Source organism: Amyelois transitella, chromosome 8 (assembly GCF_032362555.1).
Source record: "Amyelois transitella isolate CPQ chromosome 8, ilAmyTran1.1, whole genome shotgun sequence".
In the NCBI taxonomy this organism is placed as follows: domain Eukaryota; kingdom Metazoa; phylum Arthropoda; class Insecta; order Lepidoptera; family Pyralidae; genus Amyelois; species Amyelois transitella.
In genome coordinates, this window is record NC_083511.1 from 4,289,184 (window position 1) to 4,313,457 (window position 24,274).

General features: G+C 35.3%; 1 protein-coding gene across 1 annotated transcript; it reads right to left on the reverse strand.

Annotated features, from left to right (window-relative positions):
• Positions 1–11,518: 11,518 nt before the first annotated feature.
• On the reverse strand, positions 11,519–15,897 carry LOC132901759 (uncharacterized protein K02A2.6-like). The gene is made up of 2 exons (XM_060945418.1): positions 15,117–15,897; positions 11,519–13,952 (listed from the first exon to the last, which is right to left on the reverse strand). The coding sequence occupies exons 1-2, from the start codon at positions 15,688–15,690 to the stop codon at positions 11,701–11,703; spliced, it is 2,826 nt and encodes a 941-aa protein (XP_060801401.1). The 5' UTR covers positions 15,691–15,897; the 3' UTR covers positions 11,519–11,700.
• Positions 15,898–24,274: the final 8,377 nt, after the last annotated feature.

Here is a 24,274-nt window from a genome sequence, read left to right on the forward strand (position 1 = left end):
CAATCGCTGGCGGCACAGGGTAAGGGAGCAAACCAGCGCTTTGGAAAGAGTAAAAGTAGAAAATTTGCAAGATATGGATGTAGGTAAGAAGTATATTAATAGACTGAAGGATGAATTTGAAGATTTAGAGGAAATGAGCGATATTGAAGATGGATGGAAGGAATTTAAAGAAAGAATTGTGAAAGTAGCTGTTGAAGTGTGTGGTGTAAGTAGAAGAAGGAAAGGAAAAAATCACAAAAATGCGTGGATGAGTAAAGATGTGCAAGAACTTGTGCGATTAAAGAAGAAAGCATGGCTGGATTTGTTAGCAGCAAAAGCTAACTTAAGAATGCAAGAGGTTATAGATGAAGATGTGAATGAAGCACGTAAGGAATATAAGAAAATGAAAGATTTGGTTAAGAAAGCTGTGATTAGAAAGAAAGAAGAGTATAAAGAGGATTTTGATAAAAGGCTATCAGAAGACTTTCAGTCAAATCTGAAAGTATTCTGGAAATCCGTAAGGTCAGCCCGAGGAAATACTATAACCAGAGAGCTGACTAGGATCAGATGCCAGGATGGTAGCGTTGTGAAAGGAGAAGAATGTGTACTAAAGATATGGAAGGACTATTTTGAAAGTTTATTTGAAAAAAAGGAAGGAAATAAGAAAGATTTCTGCTATAGCGAAGAAAAAGAGAATGAGATGGAAGGCGAAATTGAAATGTTCGAAATTGTGGAAGCACTTAAGAGTATGAAAGCGGGAAAGGCTGCTGGGTGTGATAGAGTGTCGGTCGAGATGCTTAAAGCAGGAAAAGGCGTAGTAGCTAGTCAGTTGTACTGCCTTTTCAATTTGTGTTGGAGAAGCGGCCGAGTACCAAAAGATTGGTGTAAGGCTGTTATCGTGCCACTTTACAAAGGAAAAGGGTCACAGCTGGACTGCAAAAATTATCGTGGTATAAGCCTGCTTAGCGTCGTCGGCAAATTGTATGCTAAGGTATTGATTAATAGAGTCAGGAATGAAACTGATGACAAAATATGGGATGCTCAAGCGGGATTTCGAAAGGGAATGGGATGTACTGATCAGGTCTTTTCCTTGCGGTGCATAGCCGAAAAGTTTTTGGCCAAGAGTCAAAAAGTCTATTGCACATTCGTAGATCTGGAAAAGGCCTATGACAGAGTTGAGAGGAATGAATTGTGGTCAGCACTTTCTATGCATGGGGTGAGCAGTCTCTTAATACGAGCACTGAAATCCTTATATGAGGATTCGAGTGCTTGTGTCAGGATAAACGGAGCGCACACTGAGTGGTTTAAGATTGAGAAAGGCGTTAGGCAAGGATGTGTTGCGTCACCGTGGCTGTTCAACCTATTTATGGATAGCTGTTTGACAGATTTGAAAGAGTCTAAAAGTGGATTAAGGATGAATGAGTTACTCGTCAAATGTCTGCTCTATGCCGACGATCAGGTTATACTGGCGTCATCAGCGGAGGAGTTACAGGAGATGGTAAACTGTATGCATGAAGCTTTAAAAGAGAAAGGAATGAAAGTGAACGTAAGTAAAACTAAAACACTGGTTTTTGAAATGGAGAAAGAAATGACAGCATGTAATATTTTGATTGGAGGAGAAAAAGTGGAGCAAGTGAAAGAGTTTGTATATCTAGGATCAAAGTTTACATCAGATGGCAAGTATGATAGTGATATTGAAAGGAGAGTGAACGCGGGGAACATGGTGAATGGAGCTTTGCATGCCTTTATGAGCAGTCAGAAACTATCCAAAAAGGCTCGACTGGCTGTGCACAGGGGCGTGTTGGTCCCGACATTAATGTATGGGAGTGAAAGTTGGGTATGGCAAAAGAAGCATGAAAGCAGAATAAATGCAGTGGAAATGAGAGCGTTAAGGAGTATGATGGGTGTGAAATTGAGTGACAGGATAAGGAACAGCGTGATAAGGGAATGTTGTGATGTGAAAGAAGATGTAGTTACAGGAATAGAAAAGGGTATGTTAAGATGGTTCGGTCATGTGGAGAGGATGAATGAAAGCAGGTTGACTAAGCAGATATACAAGGAGAGTGTGGAGGGAAAGGTCGGAGTGGGAAGACCTAGACGAACGTATCTTGATCAAATTAAGGACGTCCTGGTAAAGGGTCAGGTCAAAAGTACCCGAAACCGCCGAGCTTGTATGAAGAGAGTTATGAATGTGGACGAAGCGAAAGAAGTATGCAGAGATCGTGGCAAGTGGAAAGAGGTAGTCTCTGCCTACCCCTCCGGGAAAGAGGCGTGATTTTATGTATGTATGTATGTATGTATAATTTTCATTCTTCTGGCATAAGTCCCGGTTACATCCCCCCTTCTCTAGTGAGGAACCTGGGGTGTGCCCTTTGACCATGCTCCTTGCTATACCCTACGGGGTTCATGTTGTACCCATTTATATGCCTGTGACTATTGTAGTAGAACTGAATTGTACAATATGTTATGCAATAAACCAATTGAATTTGGATAGAGTTAGTCAGGTTTTATAACAAGCGACACCCGTCTGACCCATATTTAATCATGTTAAAAGTTGCACTAGATAAATATGCCTTTTTTGCTTAGTCGCTTTGTCGACTCACAGTAGAAAGAGATAGAGAGATCCTTCCTTAATAGTGGCCTTCCATATATAAATGGCGATTTTTGAAATAAATTATGCACATTCTTTTCGTTAACTAGGCAATCAGCGACCATGACGATCATATCATTTTCTTTATTATGCGCGAAAAAATATTCTGTTTCCATAAATTGACACAAAAATGCGCATTATAAATAAACTTTTTCAAGTGTTCAATTCCAATGCACACGCATTTCACAAGGACATAAATTATTTAAATAAGCCTTTAACTTTCAATTATATCTGATTTAACAATAGTGGACTCTTATCATAGAAGTCAAAATAGTATAAGACAATAGAAATGCCATATTCATCGTCGTTTTTGTCTTACATCGCACGTTTTGAGTTCAAAAGCTGTAGTAGGTAATTGAGATGATTTGAAAACCTTATGGTGCGACAACCATCAGCTGCGACGTCGCATTCACCAGTACTTACCACTTCAATGCATCCATATATTACTACTTTATGCTTTACGGGGTAGACCGAACTAACAGTCCCGAAAATTTTAAAGTCTCGTTTAGCTAGATGCCTTAACAATAGAATTAAAAATTGAGATGTGACAGGTTGTTAGCAAATCGCCTATGAGAAAAAGGACAATTTTCTCATTCCCATTCCGTCCTTTCTATTGATTGACTTACCAATTCTATAGACTCATATTATACCGAATTCTATGATTCTCATCATAAATGAGACAAAGGACGATGCCACACAGGCCGGGCTTCAGTGTTTAGTCATAAATGTCAGAGATATTGCTCGGACTATCGGCTGCACAAAGGCATGCGAAATTAGTATTTGTCGTTCATTAATAAGGTTATATTGCAACGCAATATCTCGTTCTAGACAAAGATTATGGGTGCAGAAGGACTTTTAATCCTGTAGGCGATTGTTAAAAAAACAGTAGAAGTGAAAAGAAGAATCTCGAAAAACGGAATCAAAGTTTCAAATAGTATAACATTTATTGTCCCTTATACTATCAGGTGAGATTGAAGACAAATGATTTATCCAATATTCAATAATAATAATAGAAATAAGACAGGAAAATACAAGAATACCTAAAGAAGCGTAAGACAGCTTCCCCGACTCCCTTAAGTAAGTAAGGGTTCTTGTTTAGTTTTACCAAATTCGAGATTCGCAACGGCTTACAAAAAATCAGATTCAAATTTTATTTGCATAATATACAACAAGAATGCCTGGGTAAAAAGTCCATAAACTTTATCAATGTACCTATTAATTTATCAGTGCAGTATGAAACCTATGCTTGCTAAGTTCTCAAGATACTAAAACTATTAATCGCGTGTACCCATATTGACACAAGATCCAAGATGTGTGGGCGGCGGGCGTTGCTCTATGACGTCGCATCGACCTGAATAATCCAATAACACCATGATTTCCTAACCCCAGGCTACGAGGATCTTACCTGTATGAAACTACGATATTGCCTATCACAAGCAAATTGTTTTAATCTGAATTTACACGTACGAGCGATATTATAGTATGGAAGGCAATAATTTTGCAGATGAGGAATTTAATACGGCGAATATTGGTATGGTGTAACGTGGGAAATATTAAACTGTTTACTTTTCGTGATAAAGAAGGGAATGACTAACATTTGTGATGGCATCCTACTGCGATATTGTAATTAAAAGTTTAGAACTCGATTTCAGTGTCTTTATTGACCAAAGAAAACAAATTTAATTAGTGAAACAATTTTTTTTTTATTAATAGCTTTGAGTATTTTTCCTAACACGGTATTAAGTATGTTAAACTCTTATATGAACGAATAACAAAACCTTTCTTTTCCTTGAAAATCTAATTTCTTGTGTGGGGAGTATATATATGAAAAGACATCTGTGCAATATTGTCGACTTTGAGGTTTCAAAGGAATTCACTTTCCGCAACAAGACGCGATAAAACATCGAAAATATTGCGACACGTACTCAACCTTCTCCCTACGGAGACACAGAGGTCCTCAAACTATCCACAAAGGGTTTCCTTGTATGCCTGTAAATAACATGGGATGAGGTAATGCAATCGTGAGGCATACCACTTCGGGTTGCGTTCGGCCGTGCGTAGCGTCTACTAGTATAATGCCTTGTCTTTCTAGCGCGTTGCTCGCTGGCTTATTCTGGTTGAAATGGGTTCAGTAGATTTTGTGTTTTTAAAATAATTGAAATTTGCATAATTGTAAAAAATATACATCACTCTGGTCTCGGGTCCAAATGCCTTCTGTAGCAGAGTTGTAATGTTCTTTTTAAATTTGGTATGCATATTATTTTAAATGAAAATGGGATTAAATACGAGATTATAAGATAATTGATTTTAAAATCAAACGTTCCATTGTTTTTTTTTTGTAATGATAATCCTTTTTTGGTTAGATTTGGCACAGAGACAGATTTTTTTTTAAGTATAACTATGCTACGCTAAATGTAGTTTTTAGATAATATTTTTGTTTATAAATATAGGTACGCAAAACTGGTATCTCTAAAAACTTTATATCTTATGACACCACATTATGAAGTTAAAAGTGTAATAGTCTCAGAATAGGGACAAGTTTTTAGAAGGGTGTGGAAAGTTGCATAAATTTGGAGACAGCAAAGTGGCTTCGCTTGTTCGTAGCACGTGACTCTATTCCAAGGCATTCTACCACTGCTGTGGATTAGTATAATATCAGGGAGACGATAGAAATGTTTTTTTTTCGTATGAAAAGTAATGTTAAACGTTCTTCATAAGATTAAGTTGATTAATAGGACACACACATGATAATAATAAGATAAAATCATCATCATTCTGCTGTTGGTCGCGATTTTATACTCATGTGGCAAGAAAGCCGGGCTCTGTCTGTGATCACGTTCCTTGGTTGTATAAGTCAGGCTTTTACGCAAAGCGACTTTCGCTCTCTCTCTCGCACTCTCCCAACTTTGCCAGGGAATCTTATTCTGTGTAATAAACATTGAATACGCAGGTTGCCTAACGATGTTTTTTCTAACCGTAAGAGTATCGGTGAGCAATCAATGTACAAAACGCCTAAAATATCTTTCGTAAATTTTAAGGGTTGGTTATGATCCTGTCTATCACATTTTTTTTATTCGGTTATCTTCAAATCATTCGGGTGTCTCATAACTCAATAATTTTATGGTCATAACTGTAATTACTAAGCCTAAGTGAATAAAAATAATGTTTCCATTTAATCTTTGTCCATCAACGTGAAAGCTTATCACAATTTACATAAAACTATATTAAGCTCTATTATTCGAGTTCACTAAAAATGCAAAATTCTATAATCTCTGTGCGACCGAGTAAAAACTGTACCGTAACAAGGTTAAGTTCATTAAATAAATTATTTCACTGACTGTTTACTTTAGACTAGTACTTTTTAATGCGATAAAGTTAATCCCATCACACGTGACAGTAGACACGACAGTCAAGTTTGGGCATTCCAGTCACACGTATAAGGTAAAGGTGAGTTTTGTTTTATAGATGGTGGCAAGCAATGACGACAGAAGTTACATACATTGTCCATAATGTGGTGACGATGGGCTAGCAATATAATTGAGGACAGGTAGGGTTATGCAATTCAATATCAGTGTGTTGTTTATACTTTTGAAGAATATTTTCATTTCATTAAAATATCATACATACATTATCATGCCTCTTTTCCGGAGGGGTGATAAGTTAGATGATAATGACTGTCTAAGTCATTATCATCTAACTTATCACAATCCTTAGACAATTCATTTGCTTTTTTATAGATGAAGGAATGCAGTACAACCTTATTATATAATACAATCTTATACAATTAAATTGCGGCACAACCTTAGATAAAGACCAACAATATTTAAAGACGCATTTTACACTTAGAAGGTCTGTGTTAGGAGATTTAACAGCTTGTTACAATAATTAAGTGAAAACCAATACAGGTTAATAGAAAATGTATTGAATCACACGTAGGTATATCACACTTTTCCGCTTTGAATCAAACCGCAGCCTATAATTTATCTGAGTTCCAGACATCAAGAAAAATATTTACTAAATACGAAATTACGGGCTCCGTGGAAGACATTCGTCGAGATAACGCTAGAGATTGGACTCTAATTAACGTATCTCCTATTTATAATGAGAAATAGACGAGAAATGATCAAAATTTTATTGGAATGTTTAATTTATTTGGAACGAAGTGTTGAGTTGGTAAGATAATTAGTGCAATTTATTACAAGTTAAGTCTTTCATAGTCATTTTCAAAAAGAAGATTTTGGTGGTTTTGTCTTTGATGGTTACAGTTTACAGTTTTTGAGTCTATTTCTTAAAAACTAAAACGACGAACAATCTTTTCCATATTTTTTTTAGTACAAAGATCAGACTTTGTCTTATTAGTTATAATAACGTTACGGTATGAAATAATTTATTGTTTGTCTATTACGTTATTAGGATAAGTGACTACAAACAGAAAATATTTCATAACTTTGACTGTTACTCGCCTAAAGTGATTTCAATTATATTAACGTATTTCGTAATCATGAATTGAATGCAATTGTAATACAAACCCACCCATTCGCATAGTTCCTTCAATATTCACAAAGGTTATGGATGCAATGAATAATGCTATGACTTCATCGGAGCGCATCAAAATGTCATCGGAAATATTAACTAAGGCTTTGAAAGCAATTACTCTTGTTGATTGAGATTGAAATGCGAAGGAATTCCATTTTGTGAATCATTTGCAGATTATTCATGGGAGAATCGATTTTGATAGTTATTTATATCTCTCTCATTCTCTCTCTCTCTCTTGACTGACTTGTCTCACATGACTTAATTGTGAAAATAAAAGTAACAAATGTACAGAAATGAAATCTTCACTCATGATCTAGATATGGATTCTTATTTAAACTGATTTCAAGTCTTCTGCTACTACATTTTTTTCACATAATATTTTTTATGCATAACTTTATCAATAAAACTCTTTCGTTGTCTACTGAGTGAGTGATTGACTAACAGACAATGTAAGTACATACTTAAAATTTAGCATGTCGGTTCTATAATTAGTCTAGATGACCACTAAGAGAGGGTTGGAATAAATGGAAATTAAAGGAATTTTTCGTTTTACGCAAGCGGAACCGCGGACGAATGTTAGTTATTATATACAATAAGAAAATGTTATATACTTATTGCTCTATAAAACGATTTCTACAATAATAGTAATGCCTGTCTGTACGTTCATACAACCACCAGTAATTTGCAAACGTCTCAGCGAGGCTTGTAATCAAGAAGTTCTTACATTATTGACAATGCCTGGAAATCCGTCAGCTGTGCTTTGGGATACATTTAAACCCTATTTTTAATACATATGTATGGCATATCATTTTCATAAGTGGGTTGGCTTAAAAAAATGATTATGGCCTATGTACGATAATGTCTCTGGGTGACTATTTCTAGTTTACATTTAATAATCGTTATTAAAATTGTTGTATATTTTCTTTAAATTTATGTTCAACTTTTCGAAAGCCGCTTTGTTTACTTATGCCATTATAAAGAAACGGTTTTTCACCGGGAAGGACACAACTCAAACAAAATTAGGAATAAAATGAGTAACTTTATAATTCCAGTTGAGCAAATACTTGTTAATTACTCTGATACCTCAAAAATAATTTAAGTCTAAATAATCACATTGAAAATATTTTCAAAACTGCGAAATTCTAATGAAGTGTACACATTGTTTGACCTTACGAAAACTTACTATAACGAAATTTATATTAGCAGGGATGCTCGCAACAGAAGATTACGAGAATCCTTACAAAGTCGAACTCCAGGTTTTCCTCGAAAAAGATGCAACTGGAACTAACATCAGAAATATAATAATTTATTTTCAATTCCAGTAGCTTTAATTAGTAAAATATTGTCTTTAAACTTAATGTTGTCTTTAAATTCTGACAATTATTCAAAACAGCGAAATTCCAACGAACTGTATCTACAAACACAATCGTATGAACCTTGCGTAATATTTAAAACAAATTAGCAGGATGCTCTCAACAGAAGATCACGAGAGCTCTCGCTCACGTACTTTTAACAAAGCGAAACAATTCCAGGGAACAAACTAACGAAGCCAGTTAGCATAACAATATTCATGTCCTTGCATATGTAAAGTATTGAAAAAGTAGCTTTAAAAGTTGAGAAACAAACTTCATTATAAAAGATTGTTGACTTTTAAAACTTGTTATTAAAATTCTTTATTTAAACAGTCTTATCAGTCTAGTATTTCTTCTCAGTTGTAAAATTTAATTGGTCAGTTTTAAGTTATCCTGGGGCGAAAATAACATCAAGAGTACTCCTAACTGACAAGCTTGCATGAATAGAGCTTTGTATGTGAATAAAGCGAAAGATATATACAAGGATCGCAGTAAGTAGAAATGTTTAGTCTCTGTTTACCTTCGGTGAGAAGCATGATTTTTGCGTTTGCATTTTAATAGAAAAATTTCAATTCACCGCGTCATTGGTTATTTACAAATGATCAAGTTACAAAAACAATATGCCGCACTATACATTCAGTCAGAAAAGTATCGGGAATGGATTATTTATTTATGGTTCCAAATTCAAATTTTAGTTTTTTTTGTTGTTGTTAGATTGGCACAACTGTTTTCCATTTTGGCGCGGAGTTTGAGTTGCATCTGTTGTTTACATTAAATACAGTGCTATTTTTAGTTATATCATATCTAGTGTGTATTGCTAATTTCATAATGGATAAAAACATCGAACAAAGAGTTTGTCTTAAATTTTGCATTGCCAATGGAATATCGTGTTCGGAGTCACTGAAAATGTTACAGAAGGCTTACGGTGAATCGACTTTATCAAAAACTCGTGCTTATGAGTGGTACAAAGCGTTCAAAAGCGGTCGAGATGTGATGGAAGATTTGCCTCGCTCTGGTAGGCCATCAACGTCTGCAACTGAAGTTAACATCGCAAAAGTGAAGGAAATAGTGACTGAAAATCCTCATTCAACTTTGAGAGAGATAGCCACCGAACTTTCTGTATCTCACGAGTCGATCCGTACCATTTTAACTAATAATTTGGGTATGAAACATGTTGCCGCTCGGCTAGTCCCAAAAGACCTGAATTTTTTTCAAAAACTCAATCGCATGAGAGTCGCTGAGGACATGCTAGAACGAGTCAATTCCGACCCAACATTCATGAAACGCATTGTTACTGGTGACGAGACGTGGGTTTACGAGTTTGACATGCAAACTAGTCAACAAACTTCGGAGTGGCGCCTTCCAACTGAACCGAAACCGAAAAAACCACGCCAAAATCGTTCAAAAGTCAAAGTCATGTTGACTGTTTTCTTTGACTATCGCGGTGTTGTGCACTCGGAATTCTTGCCGGAAGGTCAAACGGTAAATAAGAAATATTATTTGAGTGTTATGCGGCGTTTAAGAGAGCAAATCCGACGAAAAAGGCCAGATTTGTGGAAAGAAAATTCTTGGATTTTGCACCATGATAATGCACCTTCGCACAAGGCCATCATTGTGAACGAATTTTTAACCAAACACTCAACAAATACCATCGAGCAACCACCATATTCACCAGATATGGCTCCAGCCGACTTTTTTCTTTTTCCTAAACTCAAATTACCACTTCGTGGCACCCGTTTTCAATCGGTAGAAGACATAAAAGAGAATTCGCGGCGAGAACTGACCTCAATTCCGGAAACAGCGTTTAAAAAATGTTTTGATGATTGGATTATTCGTTGGCGTAAGTGTATCGTTTCTAAAGGAGCATATTTTGAAGGTGATAAAATAAATTTGGATGAATAACAAACAGTTTGTGTATTATTGATCTTTTCCTGCTACTTTCTTGACAGAGTAGTATTGACATTTCGTATTTAGTAGTGGTACTGCTCCCAGTCATTTGCTCAACGAGTGTCGACGATATTGACAAAAGACTTTTGCCTCGTAATGCAGAAAATATGCAAAGCAAGAAAGCTACCGATTGTAACGTTGTGTGGTCTGCTACTGTGGGACATTTTCTACTAACAATCATATATTGTCACGTCATTTGCAATAGGGAAAATAGAATTTAAGTGAATTTTACGTAGCGTTAACATCATATCTAAAATTATCGGCAACAATAAAGGTAGTTATCGTTTTAGTAATATGGTAAAGCTGCCGAATGTATATTTAACAAGTTTGTAGGTGTAAAATAATATGACTTGAACAGTGATTTTTTAAGTATTTTAAAAATTTATATTAGGGATTGATTATTATTAGTTGCATTTAAATTTTCCTGTCTTTTTTATTATTATAGCAATGATTTTTTTATTTTTAATTATCAATATTTTATTCTTGTATATTTTTTCATAATTCAATTAGTATGACCCTTAACGACTTAGCTTCATAGCAATTTGTTCTATCGCATCATAGGAGTCATTACCACAAACGATATTGCTCGATCATAACAACAAGCTTAATATTAACCCCACTTTGGTTAGTAAATGAATGCGAACAATTTGCTTCGCTTTGTTTACTCACGTTAATTTTAAAATTAACCTCTGAATATAACAAACGTGCTTCGCAGGACCACCGCAGTAGATGATAGAATGATTTACATGTTGGCTCGAAAATTGTATGTCGTGTCCCAAAAAACAATTTTAATTTTAATGTTGATCAATGTTCTGTGTTTTGAACTGAGATAATATTGAGTATTGAGGGTAATGATTTCGTTATAACTTTATTACAAACAATAAACAAACAGTTTTGTAAAAAGTCTGACGAAAAAATGCGATAGTTGTTATTACAACACTATGAAAATGTAAAGTTTTAAAATAATTTGACCGATTACAATAAAACCGGGTAAACTAAGTGGTGTGTCCCCGGGCCATCCGGAACAATAAAATAAAACTTTATATACTGCTCTGCGTTTATTTGTGACCGAGAATATAATTTAACAATTTTTATAAGTGGAAAGACGTACTCTCACGTGGAAGAGGTAAAAAGGAAGGAAGAGTTGTCTTTTTAATGTTGCCAGCTTGTGTTCCGGCGCATAAACAAATACAAGAGTAATTTTATTATTTATGGATACATCACAATACCCCCCCTTTATAAGTTGAGACGTTGGGGTGCCTTACGAACTCTAATGGAACGTCTTAAAGCTGGACTACTAATTTCACTAGTCGGTTGAACTGTGGGACTATTAAAAGATGAATTACCTTCTTCAGCTAAAGGCAAAACAGTTTCAGAATTTACAGGGCTAATAGGTTTCTGTGGCTGTTCACCCTGTGGTGAAATGGTTTGAGGAATTACAATTTTCTCACCACCAGTACTGTTCTTATCAGAAGTATCAATTGGTTCAACATTATAACTTTTATCTACTGTATCTTCAATATTTTCATAATCTTGAGTAGCACTAATAATTTGATCCAAGTGACGCTTCCAAATTAAATTTTCATTTAAAACTTTACAATAATATGTTCTCTTTCCTAATACTTCATCTATCATTGCCTTTACAAGCTGCTTTTTATTAGGGTTTCTATAATCTCTACAATAAACTATATCTCCTTCTTTAAATGCTTCCTTTCTTTTTCCTCCCTTATCATAAGCTTTTACATTTGGTATGGACAATAAATCTAATCTAGTTCTAAGTTTCCTTTGAAACATCAACTGAGAAGGTGAAACACCAGTAACAATATGAATTGAGTTTCTGTAATGAAATAAATATCTATTCATTAATGTTTCAAAAGATGTATTATGATTACTTTTATCTTTTAATGCTTTTAAAAGAGCAAATTTAAAAGTTTTTACAGCATTTTCTACGAAGCCATTGGTAGCCGGATGAAAGGGTGGAGAAGTTTCATGTACTATCTCGTTCTTGGAAAGAAATTCAGAAAACTCCTTACTAATAAATGTTGCCGCATTATCGGTAACTACAACTTTCGGTAATCCAAATCGGCTGAAACACTCCCTAAACCTTTCAACCGTCTGTTTTGAATCTAAACTTTTGACAATAAATGCCTCAGGCCATTTACTATAAGAATCAATTATTAACAAAATCATCTTATTATCTATTGGCCCTAGAAAATCAGCATGTACACGCTCATATGGAACCTTAGTTCTTGGCCATGAAATAATTGGTGCTTTTGGTGGTTCTGAACGATATGTCATACATACATCACAAGATTTAATTAAATTTTCAATTTGCATATCTAAACCTGGCCACCAAAAGTAAGACCTAGCGTTACATTTCATTTTGACAATGCCTTCATGTGTAGAATGAAGTTCTTTGAGTAAATGTGATCTTAATTTCTCAGGGATGACAACTCTATATCCCCACATAATAACATTCTGGTCAATATATAGTTCGTTCTTCTTTTGTAAATATGGTTTAAGAGAATTATTTTGTGTAAATTTTGGAAATCCATAACGTATCATATTAAATACTGAACTTAAAATAGGATCTTTCCTAGTTTCTGACCTGACTAAATCTAAATTAACAATATTTTGGTCTGCTACCAAATTTATATACTCATATTCATTTGTTTGCTTAATACAAGAATTGTTTTGCAATGGCAATCTTGACATACAATCAGCTATTACATTATGCATTCCTTTAATATATTTAAAAGTATAATTAAATCCTGATAAAAATGTGGACCACCTTTGGAGCCGTCCTGCAGCCATTTGTGGCAGGCTCTTGTGTTCTCCAAATAGAGCTTGCAAAGGTTTATGGTCTGACTGTAACTCAAACTTGGAACCTACTAAGTACTGATAAAATTTTTGGACTGCCCAATAAATTGCTAAAGCTTCCTTATGGATCATCGAGTATCCTTTTTCAGCTTTGCTATAAACACGTGAAATAAAACTAATAGGCCTGTCAGTACCGTCCGGCAAAATGTGACTGAGTACAGCACCTATACCATTTTGCGAAGCATCACAAGACAATCTTAAAGGTAAATCTCTATTAAAATGGATTAAAATATTATCAGAAACAATTTCTTTTTTAACTTGTTCAAAACTATCATTACAAACTTTTGTCCATATAAATTTTCTATCCTTTTGTAATAAATCATACATTGGTTTTAATTTAACTGATAACTGAGGAACAAACTTTGAATAATATCCAACCATACCAATCCAAGACCTTACTTCCGTGACATTATTGGGTACAGGAGCATTGATGATGGCCTCTAATTTAGCTGGATCCTTCTTTAGACCTTCTTTAGATATAATGTGACCAAGATAATTAATCTCATTTTGAAAAAATAAACATTTTGACTTATTCAATCTTATTCCAACCTCTTTAAATCTTTTTAACACCTCCTTGAGATTATTTAAATGGTCCTCATCATTGCATCCTGTAACCAAAACATCATCGATAAAATTTACAACACCTTTGGCTCCTAATAGAATTTTTTCCATCTTAGCTTGGAAAATGGAGCTCGCTGGCTTAGTACCATAAGGTAATCGGTTAAGTTTAAATATGCCCTTATTTGTAGACCATGCTAATAGCTCCCCTGTGCTATTATCTAATAATAATTGATTAAAAGCATTGCGCAAATCAAGTTTTGTAAATTTCTCACCTCCCTGTAAGGCACTAAAAATATCATCAATTCTAGGTAAAGGATGGTTAACATCTTTAATATATTTATTAACTGTAATTTTATAATTTGCACATAAACGTAATTTGCCATTATCTTTGATAACTGGTACTAAAGGAGTTCCCCATTTAGAACTTTCAACCTTTGTAATAACACCTTCCCGTTCCAACTTCCTTAATTCCTCATCTACTTTCTCCTTGAATGCATGGGGAATAGGAATTGGCTTGTGGAAAACAGGCTTAACATCCTTATCAATAAGTTCTAAATTAACTTCTTCTCCCTTTATCACACCTAACTCATTTTTAAAAAGATCAGAAAAGTTTTCTAAGTAATCTTCCAAATTATCAGCCTTATGAATAATATTAACAGATAAACAATTTTTAATATCTAAATTAAATTTTTGTACCAGATCCCGGCCAAACAGGCATCTGCAACCATTTGAAACAACTAACAATTTACAATTATATTTCTTATCTTTATACTTAATAGGAACAAAAATTTCACCAATAGGTTGTATTACCTGACCGCTATATGTTTTTAATTTTAAATGTGTTGAGTTCAAATCTATATTTTTAAATTTTTGCTTGTAAACACTTTCTGGCACACATGACACTGCTGCACCTGTGTCCAGCTCCATATCAATTAATTTAGAGTTAATTTCACACTGCACTATGAATGGAGAAATGTAATTTAACGATGGCACCTGTAATTCCGGCATCATTGTGAAAATATCAATAATCTCCTCCTCCACCTCCAAGTTGTTTGTATTTGCCGCCTTGGCTTTACATACTGAAGCTAAATGTCCAACCTTTTTACACAGTTTGCAAGTATATTTCTTATATTTACATTTTGCAAAAGAATGATTGGATTTTCCACAATGGATACATGTCAATAATGTTTCAGTGCTTTTTTGTTTCTCACCTTGAGACTTGGAACTTTGTGAAATTGTGGACTTGGTAGATTTAGTGACCCGATGCACTGGTGCTTGTCTTTCATGTAATACTGCTTCCTTATTCAATGCTATGTCCAACAAATCAGCCAACTTCTTAGTAATAGGTTCTTCACACAGCCTTTCAAAAATAGGCCCACTTCTCATGCCTGTAACAAACTTGTCCTTGATTCTGTCGTCAATACACGTGCCGAATTCACATTCCGTGGCAGAGTCACAAACTCTTGCGTACCATTTAGTGATGGTTTCTCCATCTTCTTGTTGTAATTTGTCAAATGCTGTCCTTTTTCTAAAATGAGATATTCTGGTTTTGTATCTCAGGCGTAACGCTGTTTGTAATTCCACAAGTGTTTTCGTCTTAGGCAGCTCCGGATGCAATGTACTTTTAATGACTTTGTAAACTTTTTCGTCAATCATTGTTAGTAAAACTGACGTCCGAAGTTCTTTTGAAATGTTGTTGGCGTAGAAATATTGCTCCAGTCTTTCCAAAAAACATTCAATGTCGTCACCATCTTGAAATGGTTTTATGACTCCATATGCCGCCATGGCAAAAAATTGTAAATACAGTTTTTTACTTGCCGTCGCCAAATTTGGTGTGTCCCCGGGCCATCCGGAACAATAAAATAAAACTTTATATACTGCTCTGCGTTTATTTGTGACCGAGAATATAATTTAACAATTTTTATAAGTGGAAAGACGTACTCTCACGTGGAAGAGGTAAAAAGGAAGGAAGAGTTGTCTTTTTAATGTTGCCAGCTTGTGTTCCGGCGCATAAACAAATACAAGAGTAATTTTATTATTTATGGATACATCACACTAAGCAATCCAGCAAGACCTAAATACAACCTAAGGAGTTAATTAACCCATACACCTTCCTGTGGACAATGCATATAAAAGAGAAAACTGACTAATGTATGAACGTACAGTCTATACTTTGACTACATAAGCAATGTAGATTTCTTATGTAGTCTAGATAAAAGGGTAGAGTAGATATGAGGGGATTTCTCAAAATGCTCAACGGAACTGAAATAAATAAATTCTAAGTTTTGGGCGGACGGCTAGTATAAATAAAAGATTTTGGGGCAGGACGTAAATAAATTGGATAGTGGTTCTGCGCATGTGTTGATTGTTCTCAGCTGTTATTTATTGTTTAGTATTATACGGTGGAGGAATTGCAACGTGCGATCGAATTTTATTCGTCAATTTCCGTCATAATTTTGACATTTATTACGTTTGCTTCGAATAAATGACTGTTTATTTTTAGTTGAGATGACTTTAATTTGTAACCGTTTCTTTGTATTTTTTATTTATTGTACATGAAATTAAAATGTGCATAAAAGGAATATTTATGTGAACGTTGTATATTACAAGGAGAGTATACAACAATTATAACTGTATTAAATTGTATAAAAATTTCTATGAACTTAATGAATTTTTAACTAGATGATAATAAACGTAATATAAAACTACTTATGCATAAGAAGTTTATTGCCCATTTTATAAAATGAAGTTCCGTGTGGTTTACCAATAGAAAAAGTGAAGCATAAACTAGATACTATATTTGTTTCCACTGTATTCAATATCGCTTTATTTATCCTATAAATAGTTAACAATAAACCTTGGCAGAAGAAGCATCTTAATAGCAGTAGATAGCTCTCCTGTAGAATTATCGCATAAATCAAAGTAGTCAATGATTAATATCATCCACCGATGGGACCAGTACGTTGTTATAACGGGCCGCTGTAATTAAATTCAGCTTCCGTGTATGACTGAACCAAAGAATTATAACACCAGAAGGATCGTCAGAGAATATTAACTTAGTACAAGATTGATCTGACATAAGTATGTAGAATTTTTCCCCAAGAGAACAAAATTCTGGTACTAGAAAATGTATATTTTTTTATTTTTTTTACCATAACGTAATCATTTCTAATAGTATATTTAATATACACATTATTGGTAAATTACATTTCGTCTGTATTTCGTTTGGGTTTTTATCTCTCCTTTCTTCAAGTTTTGCCCTTGACTTTAATGTATCAAAACTTCCATTCAGGATTTTTATAATTACCTATGTACAGTGAAATGACTCTACATCGATAATATGACCAATCAGTATCGCATTTAATATTTAAAGTTCCACACTAAACTGTAAGATTTGAATTAGAAAATTATTAACTATTTTCAAAAAATAATAACAGCATTTATATTTGATCGAGTGACACTAAAAGAATCAGGTTGTGCTAAATGTTTTTGCGAATGTATTAAATATGTTTTGGCATTCCTTCTATATTTTTTGTATTCTATGAAGTAATCCTTTTGCGATGGGAAATTGAGATTTAGACTTCAACAATGTAATCGTAGACACTATAATATATCAGATATTGCGTGGAAAACAATATGTAGCGTCAGGTTCTAGAATCCGACACATAGATCTAGATCTCATTCGACATCTATACATACACATAAATTAATAATGAACTTTATCAAAATACAACAAAAATAAAATTGGAAAATATATATATTATTATGCCTCGGGCTTATTGGGGTAAAAATAAACATCATAATACTTTTAGCAAGATTGTCATTGCCGTACCACTTAAATTTATTTCGCATTTATTAAGAGGCAATGTGGCCAAAGTATCAAAGGTGTAATTACGAAACATTTCAGATTTTAATGACTAATTAAAATGTTTGGCGTGTTTATTGGCCCGATAAACTTTACAGCGCGAAATTTGAGGTTCGGGTACGTACTGCGCGAGCTCACATAATATACGGATTGGTGCGGTAAACTTTTATGTAGGTTTAATGGCATTTTAAATGCAACTTACCGTGTTTTATTTACCTTTGTTGTTCTTGAGTCATCATTTTGTTGGCATATCTCGTAATAAACAGCAGTCATTTATTTTTATTGAAGTTACAATATAATAAACGTGTTCCACTAAGAATTGAGTCAGTATCCTTCAGATGTATATAAATATAAATAAGAATTTAACGTACTCTTAAAAATAATAAAGCCATAATTAAAAAGAGATATATAAATAAAAAAGGAACTTTGTAAGGGTTAAAGGAAGGGGTTTACAAAACTTGTTTATCATTTAGGCGATGGGCTAGCTACCTGTCTCTTATCCTGTCAGCCAAAAATGCATGGCCTTTGAAGCTTCTGACAATTCTGTCCACCCCGTAAGGGACAAAAACGTTATTATCTTTGTGTGCGTAAATAGTAAATTATCATTTTTACAGCTCGCGAATTATCTATTTTTATTTATAGCAAGTAATAACCTCTACAACACACCTGTCTTGCAGAAATTTATGGTGATTATTATCGTGTACTATAATTCACTAAGATTCAATGAGTCTATCTACCATATCTATGACCTATGTTTTGCACTAACACAATCTAACAGTAATGTAATTCAATTAACAAGAAAATTAAACGACTGGCATGAATGCTGCGGAAAATTACTTTTTTCATCCTATAGCTTTAACATTCAAAAACCAAATAAATATAAAATTTGTTGCTTAACATAATGGCATGAAATGCCATAATATTTTTTATGCTTTTAGGTTTAATTTGTCAAATTGTTGACAGGCGAACGAATTTTCAATATCTTTCCATTCTATCAGTATTTAAATGAAATTTGTCTTCAAGTTATGACAATTTTTTTTAGTTAATTTTTTAGTTCTCAAAAAGGTCACATAATTATTTTTAGTTATTTACAACAAATCAACAAAGTAAGAGTAAAAATCTAACATTTATATTAAAAACTTATTTATTATACTTCATTATTACTGATTTACTTTCAGACTTTGAGTGTTTAGTACATTGTATTTATTAATTAATAAATTACCTACACGAAAAAGACTACATTTTAATGAGACGATTAAATAAAAAACCGTCTTGTTGTTGATAATACGCACCCACCTGAGTGGGCTATTACTGTCGGTCTGTTTGTTTTGCAAAGCCTTCACCTCAGATAAAAAAAAGTAAGACGCCACGCCACGAATGAAATAGTTAGTACGGCATACCAAAGTTCAATTACATATGATCATTTGTTTAACAAAATAACATCAAAAACTTTTTGATTGTTTATTGTTTTTATGTTTAGATTTTTTATTATGCTGCCAATCTAAGGTCTGCCGCGCCGATGGATGCATGGCTAGGGGCGAGCCTAGTCTCGAGCGTGCCACTTCCGCCATGGGGTTGGGCGACCCCCAGGTAATGGCTAGCCTTACCCTGGCATGCGGGGCTCTGCTGGGGCGGACAAAATTTTTCCCTAGCGTCTCGTGGGAATCGCATGGATGCAAATTTTTTGAAAGAGCACCTAGATGGCGGCGATGGTGTCCGCACCCCATCACGTCTCGTTCCCGGCGGGAGCGGTATGCGGTCTGCTGAAAGCCGCTTTGCGACGATGAATGTAAGAGGAGGAATGAAGGATAAGATTGAGGAAGTATGCCAGATGATGGATGAAAGACGTTTGGATGTGTTGTGCGTGAATGAAACGAAGCGGAAAGGATGCGACGCGACGCAGCACGGCCCTTACACGGCGTATTGGTCTGGAATTTCCAGTACCAGCCGAGGCTGTCAAGGGGTCGGTCTAATTCTTTCTGCACGAATGGCTGAGTGCGTGAATGAGTATGAGTGTGTCAGCCCTCGTCTTCTATGGATTAGGCTGAAAGTTGGAATCACTCGGATCTTCGTTCTAGGTGTTTATGCACCTTGGGATGTGGGTTCGAGGGGTACAACATCAGCAAAAAGCGAAAACGAGGAGTTCTGGAATAGTGTAAGAGAAGTATTGAAAGTTACCAAGCCAAATGAGAAGATTATTATGTTAGGTGATTTTAATGGATGGGTGGGTGTAAAGCGTGATGGATATGAAAAGGTGCTTGGTGCGTTTGGTGACGAAAAGGTGAATGATAATGGAAGAAGTGTATTAGAAATTTGTCTAGAGTGGGATCTTTTTGTGTCGAACTCAATGTTTCAACATAAAGAGATCCACACCTACACAAGAGTGGAAGGTATTTTAAAAAGTATGATAGACTTTGTGATTGTAGATGAAAGATTGAAGAACAAAGTGCTGGATACCCGTGCATATCGCGGTGCTGGCATTGACTCGGACCATTTACTGGTGATATCCCGGATAAGGGGTATCTTCAATCGCTGGCGGCACAGGGTAAGGGAGCAAACCAGCGCTTTGGAAAGAGTAAAAGTAGAAAATTTGCAAGATATGGATGTAGGTAAGAAGTATATTAATAGACTGAAGGATGAATTTGAAGATTTAGAGGAAATGAGCGATATTGAAGATGGATGGAAGGAATTTAAAGAAAGAATTGTGAAAGTAGCTGTTGAAGTGTGTGGTGTAAGTAGAAGAAGGAAAGGAAAAAATCACAAAAATGCGTGGATGAGTAAAGATGTGCAAGAACTTGTGCGATTAAAGAAGAAAGCATGGCTGGATTTGTTAGCAGCAAAAGCTAACTTAAGAATGCAAGAGGTTATAGATGAAGATGTGAATGAAGCACGTAAGGAATATAAGAAAATGAAAGATTTGGTTAAGAAAGCTGTGATTAGAAAGAAAGAAGAGTATAAAGAGGATTTTGATAAAAGGCTATCAGAAGACTTTCAGTCAAATCTGAAAGTATTCTGGAAATCCGTAAGGTCAGCCCGAGGAAATACTATAACCAGAGAGCTGACTAGGATCAGATGCCAGGATGGTAGCGTTGTGAAAGGAGAAGAATGTGTACTAAAGATATGGAAGGACTATTTTGAAAGTTTATTTGAAAAAAAGGAAGGAAATAAGAAAGATTTCTGCTATAGCGAAGAAAAAGAGAATGAGATGGAAGGCGAAATTGAAATGTTCGAAATTGTGGAAGCACTTAAGAGTATGAAAGCGGGAAAGGCTGCTGGGTGTGATAGAGTGTCGGTCGAGATGCTTAAAGCAGGAAAAGGCGTAGTAGCTAGTCAGTTGTACTGCCTTTTCAATTTGTGTTGGAGAAGCGGCCGAGTACCAAAAGATTGGTGTAAGGCTGTTATCGTGCCACTTTACAAAGGAAAAGGGTCACAGCTGGACTGCAAAAATTATCGTGGTATAAGCCTGCTTAGCGTCGTCGGCAAATTGTATGCTAAGGTATTGATTAATAGAGTCAGGAATGAAACTGATGACAAAATATGGGATGCTCAAGCGGGATTTCGAAAGGGAATGGGATGTACTGATCAGGTCTTTTCCTTGCGGTGCATAGCCGAAAAGTTTTTGGCCAAGAGTCAAAAAGTCTATTGCACATTCGTAGATCTGGAAAAGGCCTATGACAGAGTTGAGAGGAATGAATTGTGGTCAGCACTTTCTATGCATGGGGTGAGCAGTCTCTTAATACGAGCACTGAAATCCTTATATGAGGATTCGAGTGCTTGTGTCAGGATAAACGGAGCGCACACTGAGTGGTTTAAGATTGAGAAAGGCGTTAGGCAAGGATGTGTTGCGTCACCGTGGCTGTTCAACCTATTTATGGATAGCTGTTTGACAGATTTGAAAGAGTCTAAAAGTGGATTAAGGATGAATGAGTTACTCGTCAAATGTCTGCTCTATGCCGACGATCAGGTTATACTGGCGTCATCAGCGGAGGAGTTACAGGAGATGGTAAACTGTATGCATGAAGCTTTAAAAGAGAAAGGAATGAAAGTGAACGTAAGTAAAACTAAAACACTGGTTTTTGAAATGGAGAAAGAAATGACAGCATGTAATATTTTGATTGGAGGAGAAAAAGTGGAGCAAGTGAAAGAGTTTGTATATCTAGGATCAAAGTTTACATCAGATGGCAAGTATGATAGTGATATTGAAAGGAGAGTGAATGCGGGGAACATGGTGAATGGAGCTTTGCATGCCTTTATGAGCAGTCAGAAACTATCCAAAAAGGCTCGACTGGCTGTGCACAGGGGCGTGTTGGTCCCGACATTAATGTATGGGAGTGAAAGTTGGGTATGGCAAAAGAAGCATGAAAGCAGAATAAATGCAGTGGAAATGAGAGCGTTAAGGAGTATGATGGGTGTGAAATTGAGTGACAGGATAAGGAACAGCGTGATAAGGGAATGTTGTGATGTGAAAGAAGATGTAGTTACAGGAATAGAAAAGGGTATGTTAAGATGGTTCGGTCATGTGGAGAGGATGAATGAAAGCAGGTTGACTAAGCAGATATACAAGGAGAGTGTGGAGGGAAAGGTCGGAGTGGGAAGACCTAGACGAACGTATCTTGATCAAATTAAGGACGTCCTGGTAAAGGGTCAGGTCAAAAGTACCCGAAACCGCCGAGCCTGTATGAAGAGAGTTATGAATGTGGACGAAGCGAAAGAAGTATGCAGAGATCGTGGCAAGTGGAAAGAGGTAGTCTCTGCCTACCCCTCCGGGAAAGAGGCGTGATTTTATGTATGTATGTATGTATGTATTTTTTATTATTTTCGTCAATATTTGATAGCGCTCCGGCTTTATTATTTATTTAATCTGAGGCCGTTTGCCGGAAACTGGTGATTAAAACGTTGATAACAGATGCAGTTTGACTGTCTGTTTGCAGATATTTTGTCAAAAATATAATAAATAATTAATTTTAATTATATAATTTTAACATTAACTACCATCAAGTGAGAGCTACCGTGCTGGTCTGGTTACTCAGAAAAAAAAGGCCGCCGAGCTTACATGAAGAGTGTATGAATGTGGATGAAACGTAAACAGTATGCAGGGATCGTGGTAAGCGGATAGATGTAGTGTCTGCCTGCCGCTCTGGGTAAGAGTCTTGATTTAATGTATGCATGTATTATTTTGCATTAGTATTTTCTTGATATTTTGTAATACTGTAAATATAGTTTAATCTTTATTCGAAAGTCTTTCATCATTACACCAGACAGTCTGTCTATCAGTCCATGACGTATTACCGATTCACAGACGAAGCAATTGAAGTGGGCAAGTTAAATAACGTAGCACGAGTTGTCCACCGCAACACAGAAACTCGTGTCTGGTGGAACTAAACTTTCTAACCGCAGCTTGTTCGATTCCAATTGCCTTTGATTTTACCGTAATAGTCTGATTTTGATTGTCCAGTTGGAGAGATAAGATGGTCTACCTATGAGATTTGAATATTGCTATTATTTTACTGATAACTTAGAAAAAATATGCTGGGTGCGATTTCAGCAGTGAACATGCTGTTTGATAGTTGAGTATTTATGAACGGTAATGATACCTAATGTAGCAAAGTATTAAAAAAATTTTTATCCACTTACAAATATGACAGTGACAAAACAAGGTCCAGTGTCATTTGACAACAAAGAATGGCATCGAAATTGATTTACTGTGCTTCTAATTTTTCGGACTTAGCTTTCGTGTCGAATAATAATGATACCTACTTGAAAATTTATGTCAAAATATTTTACTGTATTAAATTAAATTGCAAAGTTAACTTATTATTGTATTAATAAAAATATGTAATCAAAATTCAAGGTTCACTTTTTTATCCAAACTATCAACCTTTTTTTCCATTTCGACCAATAAATTCAACGTTTTCACATTGGAATAATAAATTTACCAGCACTGGTGAATTACCAGCGATATCTCGTCAACTACCGCGGCCGATTTATTTCATCGACAGCTCATTTGCACGACGCTATTATAAATTCGAGTTTGCCTCGCGCCCGTGACACTTTTATGATAGCGCACGATGCGAGAATAAACCCCCTATACTAATGTACGTGAATGAGTGAAAACTTAAAAAATAATCCCTTTTATGACCATTTCAGTTTCATATATATCAAGATTCTATCTTGATAATATCATTTGAGTCATGGTACAGAAGATCATCAACCCTTCATCCAGATTGACCAGGCATTTGGAGAAGAGCTCGGGAATTGTGAAGCTAATATTATAGAAGATGACCAACGGTTTGATTTATCCTCGATTTTTCTCAAAATGGTTTTTATAAGACAGGCAGCTGACACTAAACGCTTTAGGTACCTTATCTTTTAAGAGCATCAGCGTTTAACTGTCGAGCTATCTTCAGTTGCCAACAGCTTAGAATGAAGAACGCAAGATCTAAAATAAACTCTGTTTATATTAACCCAACTCTTTCTGGAGGCAAGTGGAGGTCGAAATTACCT

Coding starts and splice junctions, on each gene's coding strand:
- LOC132901759 (XM_060945418.1), bottom strand. CDS start 15,690: ATGGCGGCATATGGAGTCATAAAACCATTTCAAGATGGTGACGACATT. Junction 13,953..15,116: donor ACAAAGTTCCAAGTCTCAAG/GTGAGAAACAAA, acceptor TTTTGGTTACAG/GATGCAATGATGAGGACCAT.